The 16,444-nt window shown below is 36.5% G+C and overlaps 1 protein-coding gene across 1 annotated transcript in view; it reads right to left on the bottom strand.

The window, feature by feature from the left end:
- FRZB (frizzled related protein) overlaps positions 1 to 16,444 on the bottom strand; it is a 31,486-nt gene that overhangs the window by 3,342 nt on the left and 11,700 nt on the right. Inside the window, exons 3-5 of the mRNA XM_082689359.1 lie at positions 5,749 to 5,814; positions 1,716 to 1,920; positions 1,265 to 1,328 (exon numbers count right to left, since the gene is read on the bottom strand). Coding sequence (XP_082545485.1) covers positions 1,265 to 1,328; positions 1,716 to 1,920; positions 5,749 to 5,814 — 335 coding nt within the window. The remainder of the gene's footprint in view (positions 1 to 1,264; positions 1,329 to 1,715; positions 1,921 to 5,748; positions 5,815 to 16,444) is intronic.

The following is a 16,444-nucleotide window of genomic DNA, read 5'->3' as shown; positions in this document are numbered from 1 at the left end:
GAAAAGAGACACAAATGGAGAATTCCCACAAGTCTGAACTTGAAATATATCTCACTTTTGACAAATATACTGGGGGGAAAAAAGAACTTACCAAAGGGTAGTTTCTCCCTGAAAAATAATGCCCTTTACATTTTTGTAGGTCACTTAAACTGAAATGTGTCTGCTCTGTCAAGTGCCAGATGTATAAGATAAACTGCCCAGGGGTGTTTAACTTACCCTGTAAATGTTTCCCAAGCCTTCAGACTCACAGAAGGAAGGGGATGTATTATGTTTGGTACAATTCCCACTCTTTCTTTCTCCCTCCCTGCCCACTACACACACACACACACACACACACACACGCACGCACGCACACACTTTTCAATTCTTTGCCATTCTATGCATACACTCCATTCTTTGAGACAGATTTGCTTAGTATAGTAAAAAGAAATGAAACCTTCTAACTTTCTATAATAATTTACTGTGATTTCTAAAAACACATCATTCCCAGAATCTAAGAATCATTGGCTTAAAAATAAACCTCCATTACTGCTATAAAGACTGATTTGGTCAGATCTCTCACATACAGATGAATGTGGCTGCAGCTTGTACAGAGGAATTGGTGTCTATGAATTGAGATGACACTGGTAGTTTCCTGCCCATCATTTTTTATCCCCTTCTTCTTTGACTCACAGAACTGCAATTTGTTCAAGGAAGCAATATGTCCAGCAAAAAAACGACACTTTCCATTTTCTCTTGCAGGTAGGGATGGAAGGGAGACTAAAACCTAAGTATAAATTGCCAGATGGGACACTTGGAAAGCCCTTTCTACCTCCCCTTTTTTCTCTCTGAAATATAGGTGGGATGCTGGAGGTGGGCAGCCATCTTGTGACCTCCAGGTGAATATGAGCATGGAAGCAGTTCCCTTAAAAATGGCAGAACAGGAAGCAAGGAGGATCCTGGAGCCCTAAGGATAATGTGGAGCCACCCAACCAGGACTAGACTAACCATAGTCAGATTTCTCACTGTGAGAAGATTTATTATGGCTAAATCTCTGATACATTACAAAGAATTCACTCCTTAAATTAAATTGGCATTAAAAACAAACTCCATCCTCAGAATTTGAGACCCAGACAGAGAGACAGACAGACACACACAGACACATAACGTCTCAGCTTTAAGTATTTCTCATGCTCTTAAGGGCAACTCTTTCATGTAAATGACGAATGACTATTTTTCTGCTTTTATTTTTATGTATCACTTTGAACATAAGATTCAGGCTTACCTTAACTTTTTTACCAAGTCGATCCTTCCATTTCTCAGCAATAGAACCTTCCACCAACAGTAATCTATATTTTTTAAAGAAGCAACCATTTTTGAAAATTAAAATGTATTATTGAAAAACACAAGGAATCTTTGTCAAGAAAGATTTACTATTTATTCTAGAGTAGAACAGCCAAGTTTTAGAGCAGTAATTCTTAACAATCTGGGAGTCATGGACTCCCTTAAGAAGAAATGTTAGGACCACTGTCCCCAGAGAAATGCACACCCACAAATTGCACACATACACTTTTCTATCCAAAACATTATATTGAGGGACCCAACCAAAGCCTCTGTCCCTAGAAGGCAGACAGAGCCCCAGGTAAGAACCCCAGAGTAAGAGGTCTAGAGAAATGCATAGGATAAAAGAAAGGAGAAGCACAGCAATTATTCTGAATCCTTAGGGAGTGAATTACCTGGAGCGTTCCTCATCTTCATAGCCCATGATGATATACTCCTCGTTAACATTAAGTGGAGGACACAGGCAGCCAGAGCTGGTATAAAGGTTAATGGTGTCCCTTGGAATGTTTACCAGAGAAGCCTTTAGAATCTCCTTCACCTCAACTACAACAGTCACGTCATGGCACTTGGTCTTTACTTCTTTAACTTTAGCCCGAATGACTAGATAAAAGAAAATAAAGCTGATGTGGTAATATGATACACAATAATGCCCTAATCAAAAAAGACAGGTAGGCTTATTTCTAGTCAATTCAAAAACGTTGACCAGATTTTTTTGCCTTAGATGGTAGTGAATGACACACTACATAACACACCTGCCCCTTTACTCTTCAGCCCCATCCCCTTCCAATTCATGTACGCATACATGTTTGTGTGTGTGTGTGTGTGTATGTATGTATTTCATTGTGAGAAATCCACTTAGGTAATCAAAGGTTGAGTGACTCTGATGTGATTTTCCTCCAAAATTTTATTTTGAATGTGCACATATGTGCTTTGAGTTGCTGTCAACAGGAATTTATATTAATTAGACTCTATGTAAAGACCTGGTATTTGATATGTTTTGTTTCTTTCTATCAGATGTATTAATGAATTTTCTAAAGAGTTGGGGCCTCTTCAGTGTTTTAAAGTCCTGTTCTACAGTGTTCCCCAGCTGCTTCTGCGACCTCTCCACCTTGCTCATCTTAGGGACTGTTCAGACACCAGCTCCTTTCTCCTTTGTTTCAGTTCAGATTATCTTTTATATTCTCCTGTAGGTATACGACATTTTCTTCTTGAATAAGAACTGCTACCACAAGATCCTGTTTCCTCCATGTGTTTTGAAGTCAGACTCCCCCACATTCCCTCCCTTCATGAGCTATGGAACATGGTCTACTAAGTTCATTACATGATGTACCTCACTCAACAGAAATCCTGACACCCAGTGTAGCTCACAAAAGCCACCTTCACTTCTCAGTATAAAGATGAACCCCCTTAAAGTAACCAGCTCAGCTGCAAAGTCCAAGGATTTAACTCAGAATCTACAAAGTACAGTTCTGCTTCTAATCTGTATATTCTGTCCTCTGGAAGAGCCAAATGTTTTAGATTCCTTCTTCTGATAAATGAGCTTGTCTCCCCCCCCCCCCCCTTTTAAGGAGGGCTTTGAAAAGGCCTGCAAAGAAGTAAAAATGTCAATTAGCAAGAAGCCAGTGGCTTTTGGCCCAGCTCTCTAGTCCAATATTCAAGGACGTTACAGAGAGGAAGACAAAATGTATCTAAATGAACCCACTTTTCCAAAGTCTCTTAGGCATATCTCTGCAAACCACTTTAGTCTAAGTTCCTTCCCACAGATTTTAGGGTCTTTTGGATTACAAAGGAATGGAAAAAAGTAATCCACAAAAACGTAAAGCCAGCAATAAGCCATTCCTCCTGTCAGTGCCCCGCCTTGATACAGAAATGTTCAATGTTCCACCGGTAGGACGTACGGATGAGAGAAATCAGGTTGCTGATTCTAAAATCTTTAGGACAAAACCTCATTTTTGCTCCACTGGTATTTCAATTTCTGGAGAAAGTATGAGGACTACCATGAACAAAACAGAACTACCCAGCTGTCCCTGCTTGGTGTGAACTTGCAAGCAAAGGAATCCCTTCTTCGTGTTCTCGCGTCTTTATTTTAACAAAAAAATAAGATTACCCTTTTTGAAATGGCGTTTGGGAGATTCAGATGATAAATTGACAAGCCTGGCTCGCAGACATTTTTTTGTGTCCTGGTTTATGTAAATGTGCTTCAGAGCCTCCATCAACTCTTAGAGATTAGCCAACTGTGCAAATGTTCTCTAACTAATGATTTATTTACCCAGTGTGTCTACTATTTTCATTAGAAATTTTTAGCACATGTACCCACTCCAAAATAAATACCTCTCTACAAGACTTACTTTATTATTCAAGTAATTTGGTTAAAGCTCAAGAGCTTTTACTGAATTAATCTGAAGGAAGCAGAGGTTGTGTGAATTATCATTTACTCTCACCCCCAACTTTGTTTTCTCATTAGACACAGGCAGACACTGGTGATAAAAATCAACACATTTTAAAATTTAAATTGCATTTTCCTTTCCTTCTACTTAATCATTTGAGTGCTTGCCTTCCCCCCCCAGGAGGCTTAAAGCAGTAGCTACAGACCCATGAAAACCCTTCAACTCTGGGCAACCTGGTTATTGTTTGGCTATGAGGAAGTCCCACTGACTGTGACTTGTATTCCATTTTACTTTATAATGTTCACTCAGACTTGTAACCACTCGTATTAGAACTTTTAACCAAAATAGCAGGACCAACTGCCACAGCTCTAAGAAAGTGAGATAAAGTAAAAATTAATAATAAGAGAAGTAAAATAAATACAAAGTCAACTAAATTTCCTTGAAATAACATTTTTTATTACGCTTTTGTTTTTATACTTAAAAGTTCACATAACATTTTTCAGTCTTGAAAAACTATCTCCTAAAAATTGAAAGCTCCATTTCCTTGTGATTTTTCACATCAGTTTTTAGAGGTATGGGTTCTCAGATGAGCAGCCAGGCATTTGACTTCTCAGAAAAACATGACCTTCCAACCTTGGAAAGCGCATCTACCACTGACTAAGAGAAATTAGATTCCTCTTAAGATGAGTAGTAAGCAAAAAATAAAAATTGATTTCATTGAAGAAAAACTTGGGAAACAAGTACATTTATTTCAAAGAGATTTATTTACACTGAGAATTTTCTACTTTATACCTTCTAAGACACAGTATTTTCATAGATATCAAAAATTACTCTTACAGAGTCTTAACCAACTTCTCTCCTTCCGATTCCCAGCAGTATAGAAATAAAAATAAATCTGTGCTGTATGTCCTCTATCTTCTAAAATAAGGCACATAAATTCGATAATAAAATTCTCATTTTAATAATGTTTCCTTTAAAAATCTATTTGATTGTCATATTTTTACTCATTGGCTCAGCATCAGCAATCTTCTTCAGGGATAGTCACATGACCTTTATTAACCTCATAGATGCTAGGGGGAAAAATCACAATAAAATGCCTATCCATTACAGCAAATGTTGATTTGTCCCTTATTTTATCAGCTGGAAAACTCTGAGCCTTTCAAATATAATAGGAATTGATATCTGTGACTCTGAAGCATACCAGTGCCCAAAAGAACATTCTAAATAAGAAAGGACAATCTGGGTTCAATAATCACTGATAAAATTAGCATAATAATACACCTGGGGGGGGGCAGTTGAAAAAACTATGAAGGACAGTGTATAGGAACCGCCCAGCACAGTACCTGCTACAGAGACAGGAGGCTTTTCCTCCTTCAGTTAAGTCTGGCAGCTACATTTGGAGGGAGTGGTGGTTCTTCAGTTAATATTTTAACAGAACGTCACTTTTCTTGGTCAAGCTGGACAAAAAGAACATTTCCTTAATTGAATACTAACAACTTTTGCCAGTGTTACCTTCCAGTTCTGTCAGTGTGTTCCAGGAGCTAGACTGACTGGAGAAACCAAGCTGTCCTCTATTACCCATCAGTCCCTTATGCATCAAAGCGCACTGGGGAAGCGGACTTCGAAGCACGACTGAAAAACACAGGCAGCTCCAGACACTCAGGCTCCAACCCTCCTTAGCCTGTCAGGGAAAGAAGTGTCCCTCCCATCTTGTCTGAAATGCAGCTCTGGGTGCTCACTTACTTACATGGTTCTAAGATGGCCGCAATGCAGCCTGAGCTGCTGTAAAATCAAGCATTTGTTAAAAGTTCTGCCCATGAGAAAAAAGAAAAAAAGAATTTTGCCCAAGAGACATTTTAATTGCTCAGGAGGAACAGTAAACTTGTGTTTGAAAGTTGTCTTTGTTTGGTTCTCAGCCTTAATTTTAAACTGCCCTACGAGCTCATGCACAAGCGTGCGTGTGTGCACACACACATACACACACACACACACCCCTTTCTCAGCACAGCAGTTTATAGGTCAACCATGAAGTTATCCTTACCATAGTTGTAATTGTTTCGGAAATAGGTCTTCTGTGTAGCTCTAATGGGCTTACATTTGCAGCGTTCTGAAAAATACAACATTTTCGCTATAAGCAAAAATTCACCATGAGCTCTCTTTTTAGTTGTTTGTATTTCTTGGTAAGATTCGATCCAAATTTGGTGATGAGGAGGCTCTTCACCATTCTATGTGTCTGATCTCTTTCTCCTGGGACTACATTCATGTTACTTCTATTTACCTAGCCTCTTATTTAATGCCAATATGTTCATAAGCTTCTCCTCTTCAGCAAACCACCCAAATCCTAAGGAAACCCTGTTCACTGCCACGCATGAAGAGGGCATGAACCCCAAATCCTAAAAGAGTTATGTTTAGTGCCTGTGGAAGTAGAATCAATGCTTACTGAAAGGCAACTTCCTGCTCATGCTCAGGTAACTGGTGTGCCTCTGTGGGGTCCCACGTGCATTCATATATACTTTACTGATTACAGGTCATTTTTTTAAATATTAGTTCCTGATCTAAAAGCAACTCAGTGAGATAAATAGGTTTGATTACAACCCATTGAACTCAGTGAAGTTCTTAAGAGCAGCTAAGAGTCCCATCTAGAGGCAGAATAACTGCTATTTAACTCAATGGTATTTTTATTCTTATTGGAAGAAATTACTAGATACATAATTTAAAAATGAGAAGTTCCATGCTTTTTAAATCTGGTGAGTAGTGACAAGAGTACATTTTATATATAAGACAGGTATTGTATTGTCTCAAAATGTTTTATATATAGGATAAATCACTTAAAATCTTGGAAAGTGGATTACTATACTGTTTATATATTAGTTGACAAATATATGTCATATATGCATCATAACCGTGGTAAGTTGTTAGTCATTAAAGTCAATATAAAAATAGATAATAATATACAATTATTTCAGGAAGCATTTAAACTAGTCTGCCTGAGAAAGCTTCATTAAACATAAATGGCATCTGTCTATGCTGTGACACAGAAAAAGGAAAAAAGAGCACATGAATCACAGAAAGTCAATAAAAGTATTTTGTTTAAGAAATATTTTATGTTAGCATAGACCAATAAAAGGCAGAAGCTTTTGATGACCAGCTGATGTTTTCTAATCAAAATAAATTTTACTTGCAGTTGAACTTATAGATGACATGTTTTAAAGTAGCAGTCCCAAGAAGGGTATTAAGCACCATACTAGCAGTGTTTAAGTTCTAGAAATCACCACTGATGGGGATAGGTGCTATCTACAAAGCAATTGTAACAACATCACTCTCATCCACGAGAGAGGTGAGGATTTTCTCACACTACACACAGCACTTCCCTTGTTCTGCAGATAATTTTTAACACACAATTTCTCTAGAATAAAGACCTCAAATAAATAAATTATGGGTAATTTCAATGTTGGTTGCTATTCTGAAGAATTCTACTCCAATAATTACTTTCTTATTCACAAAATATTTATATTCCCATTTGTCAAAAAAGGAAAGATATCTAGGTCTATTGTATAGTTGCTTTATTTTTAATGGAAATGTTATAGTTTTTTTTAAGGAGATATTCTTTTCTTGCTGAAATATAGTTGGCGCAGAATGTGACCTTAGTTGCAGGTATACAACTCAGTAATTAGAAAGTCTATACATTATGCCATGCTCACCAAAAGTGTGGCTACCATCTGTCCCCACAGGTAACTGTTAGAATACCATTAACCATATTTCCTACATGTGCCTCTTATCACTGTGACATATTCATCCCGTAACTGGAAGCCTATACCTCTCACTCTCCTTCATCCCTTTTGCCCATCCTCCCCACCTCATCCCCTCTGGCAATAACCAGCTTGTTATCTGTATTTATGGATCTATTTCTGCTTTGGTTTTTTTTTTTTTCATTTGTCTTGTTTTTTAGATTCCACATGTAAGTGAACTCATATATGTCTTTCTTAGTATGACTTATTTCACTTAACATAATACCTTCTACGTCCATCTATCTGGTCACAAATGACAAGATCTCATTCTTTTTTTGATCAAGTAATATTCCAGTGTGTGTGTACCGCATATTTATCCATTCATCTATCAGTGGACACTTAGGTTGCCTTCTTATTTAGCTGTTATGAATAATGCTGCAATAAACATAGGAATTCATATATCTTTTCAAATTAGTGTATTTGTTTTCTTTGGGTAAATACCCAGTAGTGAAATTACTGGATCACTTGGTGTTTCTAATTTTTTTTTTTTTTTAAGTGAACTCTATACCCAATGTGAGTCTTGAACTCACAACCCTGAGATCAGGATTTGCATGTTATACCAACTGAGCCAGCCAGGAGTGCCCTTATTTTGAATTTTTTGAGGAACCTCCATAATATTTTCCACAGTGGCTGCACCGATTTACATTCCCATGAACAGTTCACAAGGGTTCCTTTTTAAGGAGAGCTATTCTTGAGATGAGACCATTTCTGAAGCAATAACTGCTATGGTCTTTGATTTACAAATTATTCTCACCCATATACACACGGGGATTTGTGCTTTTCTAGCATTTAAAAATAGATATTTCTTAAACGTGATGCAGGTAGGTCAACCATCTACATATTTGTAATTCGTCAGAAATGTGCTCATACTCCATACTCTAATAATAATTCTTGGCAAAACTATACCAACCATCACTGGATTGAGTCTAATATGATGTTGTTACCATACAACTTTACTTGAAGCATAAACAAACAGATTCCATAATCTTCCCAAGGAGATATTTTTCAAAAATCAAATCATAAAGTAATTTAGAAGATTTCAAGTAAGTATTTACATAACTATATATAAGCAACTACATATGCAGAGCTAGGCCATTTCCTAATAGCTAAGGAGCAGAGCGATTATATTTTCGGAACTGGATTTGATTCATTTACAGTGCACTTACCTCTGCTAGCCTCAGAGGTGGCAAAGCCTTATCATAAAAGTAACCCTTGCCATGCTTGGGTCCTTAGCTCTTGTTACAAACAAACATCTGCCTAGCTGAAGTAACTAGTAGCTCAATAAAATAATAGAATAAAAGGAGAAGTGGAAATTTATATCTACAAGGCTCAAATATGGAAAGACTTCCTTTCACTTATTTATGCTAACTCAAACCAAACATATTCATATGAGAGCATATTCATGAAAAATATATCTTAAATCAATTCTTCATCCTCTAATGTGCTTTCATTCACATCTACATATATATCCCCAAAAGCCCAAGAACTGGGAAATTGCAAAGAATCATGGAGGGATATAGTACATGCATTATTCATTATGTTTTTTTCCGTGACACCCTTAATCAGATTGCAACAGCCTTCTTTTTTTCCCCTTCTTTTAGTATAAATAGTTAATTTCTCAGACTTTTTATGGAGCCAGAAATATTATCATCATTTCTACTTTAATCTGCTAATAATTTTGCTAGCAGTCTTCCTCTCCCAGCTTCCCAACTGCACAAGGTTTTTAAATTTTGCTTTCCACCGTGGCAAGATAAAATCTATTATTTACTGAGCTTTGCACAGAAACCATTAGATATTGATTCGCTTGCATTCCACTGTTGGGAAGAAAAGGTTGTAAAGGAACTGCCTTGGCATTTTTCTCTAAGGAAAAAAGTACATGAATAAGTTAAAGGAGCAGGCTGCAACAAAATGAAGTGACAAAGAACTCTTCAAATGTGGGGAAGGTTTTATATGAACAATTCATTCTCTTCAACATCTAGGATGGAATGTAACATCCTAAATTGCAGAATAACATGGCATTCTACATCCCAGGAGCATCCATGGCCCTCCACCTCTGGCAGGTCTCCCTCATGTTTTTGCTTGGTTCTCTCAGACACTCTCCTAGAATCAATGATTTCCTACTTCTTTGCTAATGAAATTGAAGACTGTTCATCATCCTCAAACAAATAGGAGTTTATCACCCTCATACAAACATTAGTTTGCAAAATTAACATGGCTGAGCTCCACAGAATCTGGTCTGCAACTCAGAGGAGATGCCCCCCAAGTGCACAGTCTCAACAATGAGGTTTCTTTTAAACATAATTCAGAGAGGAAAGCAATCCTTTTTTATTTGAATTTTTGTTCATAAAAATGGGTTCATTTATTGATAATAGTATTTTTAAAGAATCATATGGTTTCATAAGATCTAAAGAATTATAAGTATCTGATAAAACTATGAAATCTGATTCTCAGTGGACCTTCACTACTTAGTACAATCTGTTTACATTCATACGTAAGGATAATACAACTTTCTAACCTTGACCTTTGCTTGAAATCGACTAATGCTGGGTCCAATCCAGAGCTAAAAGACTCTAACTGACTTCCTTTGCCAGATTCTAAAGCCCCTATAGTTTTTCAGGTACCATGACTTTGGAATACTACTGTCTATGAGTTAGTATTTTTCTGCTTTTTCTAGGAGAAGACATCTTAGAGCTGTGTGCAGAATCTATTGTCAAAAAATACATGGGGATTAAAGAAAATATAATTCTATTTGTTTTACAATTTCCACTGTAATTCTTTCAAGATTAAAATTTCAGCAATTTTAATTTGTACCAAATGTATTATATGTTTTATATCTTGACATTTGGCCTTAGAAGCTCACTTGACTTCTTCCCTCCATTTTAAGAAACAGGAGCAAACCACAACTTTTAAAACAGACAGAAAAAATAAATTTTTACAATTTGAATATCTATATTCTTAACTACGACTTCTTTACTGAGATCCAGGTCCATATTTGTAAAGGTGTCGGTAAGTGTGCCCTTAGGTAATTTCAGACATACCCTTCATAGAATTATTGGGAGAATTAAATGAGAAAATACACATAAAATACTTATCATGGTACCTGGTATGCCTGCCCCATAAATGTCAGATTTAATCAAGATTCACTGGGATTTTTTAATCCATTCTATATAAAGACCATCTAATGATAAGAGAAGCACTATTTATCTTACGTTCCTTGCCACCTACAGAACTGAGATGTCCAAAATTAAGCAATCAGGCGTTTCAGTGGTACCAGATTCTGCTATTTTGACTCAGGTAGGACCAAGGTAATTTCTGTCCTGATATAAGAAGTCCATTTGAATTATCATGTACATATTCAAAATGGGAAGGATCAAACTTAGCAAGCCAAAATGATCACATATGTGACCATTCTAATAATTATTACAATGCAAGAGAATATGACAAAATGATTAAGGGCATGTGGGTTTGAATCCCAACTCCATTGCTTCCCAGCTGTGTGACCTTGGGCCAGTTACCTTTGGCAAAACTTATTTCTAAACGAATACTGTCTACCTCATAGGGTTATTGTTTTTTGTTTTTTGTGTTTTTTTAAAGATTTTATTTATTTGTCAGAGAGAGAGGGGGAGAGAGAGTGAGCACAGGCAGACAGAATGGCAAGCAGAGGCAGAGGGAGAAGCAGGCTCCCTGCCGAGCAAGGAGCCCGATGCGGGACTCAATCCCAGGACGCTGGGATCATGACCTGATCCGAAGGCAGCTGCTTAACCAACTGAGCCACCCAGGCGTCCCTCATAGGGTTATTGTTAAGAATTTAAAGAGTAATTCACTTAAGGAATTTGGCACAAAGCCTATTACTTAGTAAATCACTCACTGAATGTTAGCTCTTAGCAGTAGGGGTAATATATAAACAAACCAAAAAGATCCGAAGATATTTTATGCAAATTTAAAAGCAGTTGGTGAAACAGAAGAGACAATTTTCTAAAGAAAAATCATTTGCAAGTTGATTTTAAAATTAAAGTCAAAAGTTTATACTTAAAAGTTTTAAGTTTAAAGATAAAAATGTACTAAGTTTTCCTAGAGGTAGAAACTTTTATATGTATTACATTTAGGTGGGGGTGGGTAACTAGATTTAAAAAATAGAATTGAGAAATCATATTGGTATCGTGCTCCACAAAGGTACACTACTACGCTTTGCCTCACAATGGGGTGCGTGACTGGGCCCAAGGAAATTCTGAGGGGTGATGGAAATGTTCTTTATTTTCATCTGGGTGATAGCTACATAGGTGTATACATTTGCCAAAATTCATTGTGCCACACACTCAATTATGCATTTTACTGTAGGTGAATTATATGTTGATAAAGTACCAATAACATAAAAATTCATGAGACATTCCTTTCATTTTTCCATAAACTGAAGTGTGCCATGACTTAGCAGCTGTTCATTACATATTAAAATAATATTTATTTCCCAATCATAAGCATAAAGCAAAGAATCTGTTGGATTTTATTTTGGATAAGAGCAGTATGTGGAAAATGCAATGCAGCTGATGGTGAATGGAGGTAATATAATAAGGCTTTAAAAAGCAAAAATAACATTTGCTCAGTTTAGCTTAAAAAACAAACCTCAAATATTGTAATAAAGGTCTCTATTCATAGTAATTTGTACTTTGTAAAAGGGAACTGTTTAAGATTGAGAGGACTAACACTGTATTAATAAGAAAAGGAAATTTAGTTTATTCCTTTAGGATTTGGGTCTTTGGAAATTTTTAAATAAACTGTCCTTCACAACATTTCTGGATCCAAGGGTCATTCAGGATATACAAAATATAGATAGTCAATGAGATTTTCCCATTTTCTCTTGTGAGAACTGAAGTGTTATGTTCAACAATATATTTTACAGTAGTCAATTAACAAAAACATAAAGTGGGCTTCACAGTCTTTTACAACATCACATATCAGGGCTCCTAGGTGTTTCAGTTAAATGTCTACCTTCAGCTCAAGTCATGATCTCAGGGTCCTGGGAGGGAACCTTGTGTCTGGGTTCCCTGCTCAGTGGGGAGCCTGACTCTCTTTCACACCTCTACCTGCCCACTCCCCAACATGTGCTCTCTCACATGTTCACTCTCTCTTTCAAATAAATAAATAAAATCTTTTTTTAAAAATTAGGTATCTCTCTAGCCCTCTCAAGTACACACAAAAGAGGACAGAAAATGGAGATGCAGTCACTGCTCACTTTCTCGCCCCATACCCCTGGCATACAGAATGCCTGGCACGAGGAGGCGGCCATTACCTTTCTAATGAACAGTAGGGTAGATGGACCAATAAGCTGAATATGAAGTTTCCATACTGGGAACCTGAGAAAACAATGGTGCTACATACCAAAAAAGAAAGTTGCAAAGAAGAAATCTCTAATACAAAGATAGCTTTAATTCTTAACTAGGTTGTATTTGAAGTACAACTAGGTGACTGGGTAGAAGTGTTTACCGAAGGAAAATGTGGTGCTCTACCCTTGACAGTGATAAGACCTGGAGTCATGAGAGTGATAACTAAGCCCATGTAGCTGGATGCAATCCAATGGGAAGAAACGATTGTAAGGAGAGAGGAGCAGAGGCCAAGCACAGAGCCTTGGAGGACGCCCACAGCTGGGGGACAGGAGAAGTGCAAGCATGATTTGGGTAACAGCTCGAGAAGAATGCTTAGGAATAAAAAATGAGTCAAAATTGTCAAATACTGCAAAGTAATTTAAAAAAAAAAAAGGAATGCATATACTTGTAAGCTATTGTAAATTTTAAGTATACTACTTTTTACCTATCCTAATTTTTTTCCAATAAAGGGCAGAAGTTACCACCAAGTTAATTCAGCTACTATAGTCAATAAACATTGGCACCAAAGAAAAAAAATCAAATTCCTTCCCCAAATTAGGAGGAAGTCAAAGGGGAGGAAAGAAGTTTTGAGAAGGAGAAAGAGAATGAATTTATACCACCCAAGCCAGGCCTAGGCCATCCCAAAAAGGGGGATGTTCCTCAGACCCCGGAAGAGTTTCTCGGAAACACCTCTAAAATAGAGGCAGGAAGATGTTAATGAAACATTTTAGAGCACCCAACTTATGCTGGGGATTCTGCTAATGTTGCCCTGATTTGAAAATATACCTGATGAAACCTCAGAGGTCAATACAGTGTGATTTTATATTTGGAAACAAAGCAGAAAAGTAATTTGATTATGCTTCTATGATTATTTAGTGTCAGAATTTACCGGCTATATCTCCTCCCTGGAAAAAAACTGTGTTTTTCAAATACAAAAATTCATAAATTGGTCACCATCCCAAAGTAGGAAGCTGAGAGAGTTCTTTTAATAAAAAATAGATCTTTTTGTTGCACCATTCGAATACCTGCCTTTATTTTCTGTGTTGACTTGACAGACCAAATGATTCAGTGGAATAAAACTAAAATTGTTTTTTCCCAAATTCCACATTATGGAAACCAGAGGTGATGTACTCTTTATTAGGGCAGTGGGTTTACAATAATAAAACACACTCACAAATTGGAAGCTGTTCAGACTAAGTCATTATCTCAAAAAGAAAGAAAGAAGAAAAGGAATGAAGGAAGCAAGAAAAGGGAGAAAAGAACTGTTAAACTTTCAGGCAAAGGATAAATTAACTGGAGTGAAAGAATTTCTTTTCCAAATTCCAGGCCAAACAACTTGACACTTTTGAAAATGGGGTTATGTGGGTTACAATGTTTTTGTACCTTCCTCATTCCCTATTTTATCAACCCGGATGCTCCATTTTTCCAAAGCATAAAATTTTGAGTGTGAAGAGTTTCTACTTTCTTTACAGAACATGTGAATATGTCAGTGCCCAAGCTGAATGAGCTTGGTTTTGCCTGTTTGTTGGTTGGTTTTCATCATTCCTGTTATACAGGGAACAAGAAAACATTTGTAAAAGGGGAACAGTAAACACTAAACCCAGGAAAGGACATTCATTCCAGGTAGTTTTACACATTGAACTGTTTGTGTAAATTATTTATAGTATTGTTGATGCCATCGTCTTTCATTGACACACTGAAGTACTATATTATTCTAACCATAACTTCTGAACAGTTTGATAACCCATGCCTGCACTTGACCAGAATGTTGACTTATCAATTGTAATATATAATTGTGGTTTGTTTTGATCAAATATAAAGTTGGAGTGGTCATTAAAACAGAACCGTGGCTGGACACCCATAATTTCCAGCTGATTTTATGATACTACATGAACATCATTCTCAATTGCATCAAGAAGGTAATGAAATAATTCTAAACAAGTCATTTTCATTCACTTGTGTTTTTCACAATATAAATGTTTGTTGTGCACCTTTAGTAGACATTGCCTCTGGTCAAACTCTTGTCACTCTGACAAGATTCAGTGGAAATCAACAGTGAATACTGTTTCAGTCTAATGAAAATTGATGTCTCAAAGTTATTTACAATTCAATAAAATAAATATTCTACTTCCACATACAAAACACTTTACAAGACAGAGATACCTGTGTGGCTCAGTCAGTTAAGCATCTGACTCTTGATTTTGGCTCAGGACATGATCTCAGGTTGTTTCGAAGGAATGGTTCTTATAGAGAATGAGAAGGTAAGTGAACAATTAAAGTGATTCTTTTGGTATTAATAGTCTGGTTTGTTTTAGCATTAATATTTAAAGATACGGGATTCTCAGTAGGAAAAAAATGGTATTTTCCCTCTAAGTTTCTGCTTTCCCTTGAATTTAGAGAGAAGTTTGGAGTTAATGGTATTTAACAAAGTCAGGAGGAAAGTTGAAATTCAAAGTTGATTGTTGATTGGCCACTACAAATAAAACCAGACTGATTACTTTCTACTGGGAACTCTTGTTTCTCACTCTCAGATCTTCCCTTAAGCCCTCCCACCACCAGCATCTTCCACAGCTGAGAAAGAACACTATTCTATATGACCTAATTCCTCCATTAAATATTTTTATCATGACAGGGCTTCAACACATTGAAAGACCATTAAATCCTGGGAGTTTTGTGTGTGTGTGTGTGTGTGTGTGTGTGTGTGTGGCAGGGTGGGGGGGTAAAAGTATAATCATTATTGGTTTTTACTTTGAATGACAGGTGTTAAGAACTCAAGGAGCTGTAATTAAGGATAGGATGTGCTCAAGGAAGCATGTCTAGTCCAAAAGGAAAGGATATGTGGACTGTGGAGGCTAAATCAGAAATGAAAGCAAATGTAGAAAAGAACTTCCCACTAATCTCAAGGCCATGGAGGGGAATGACCCCTCTCTCTCCCATTCTCTCCCTCTCATATAAATAAATCTGAAAAAAATAAAATAAAATAAAAAGACACCTGAAAGGCAGGACACACAGACCCAAATCAATGCAAATTCCTAGAGGAAAGTGAAATAGAAAAGGTATATAGTAACTAACTGTAGTTATAATGTGCTTGTAGAAGCAAATACAGCACTAATCATAGAAATAAAAACTAGAAACAACCCAAATATCCAAGAACGTTAAAATAATGTGTGGTATATCCATATGATAAAATACTATACAACAATGAAAATCCAGAAGTACTACCATATACAGCATAGTAAAGAGCAAAGGAAGCCACATATGCACACATGCATATGAAGAACCAGAAAAATCTCAATATGTACAGGGAAAAAATCAGATGACACAAATGTTAAAGTTATCCAACAATAATTTCAAGGCAATTTTTATAAAAATTCCCCCAAAAGTAATAGTGAACACTCTTGAGATGAATGGAAAGATAGAAAGTCTCAAGAAAGAAATCTAAGATACAATGAAGAACCAGTTGGAAATTTTGAATGTTGAAAATTGCAATAACTGAAATAAAAAATTTACTGGATGGGCTCCATAGCAGAACAGACATGATCAAGGAAAAATTCAGTGAACTTGAAGACAGATTAAAAGAAATTATCTA

The sequence above is a fragment of the Mustela nivalis genome (assembly GCF_964662115.1).
Source record: "Mustela nivalis genome assembly, chromosome: 11".
Taxonomy (NCBI): Eukaryota; Metazoa; Chordata; class Mammalia; order Carnivora; family Mustelidae; genus Mustela; species Mustela nivalis.
Note: the sequence above shows the minus strand (reverse complement) of the source record. Positions and strands in the feature narration are given on the sequence as shown.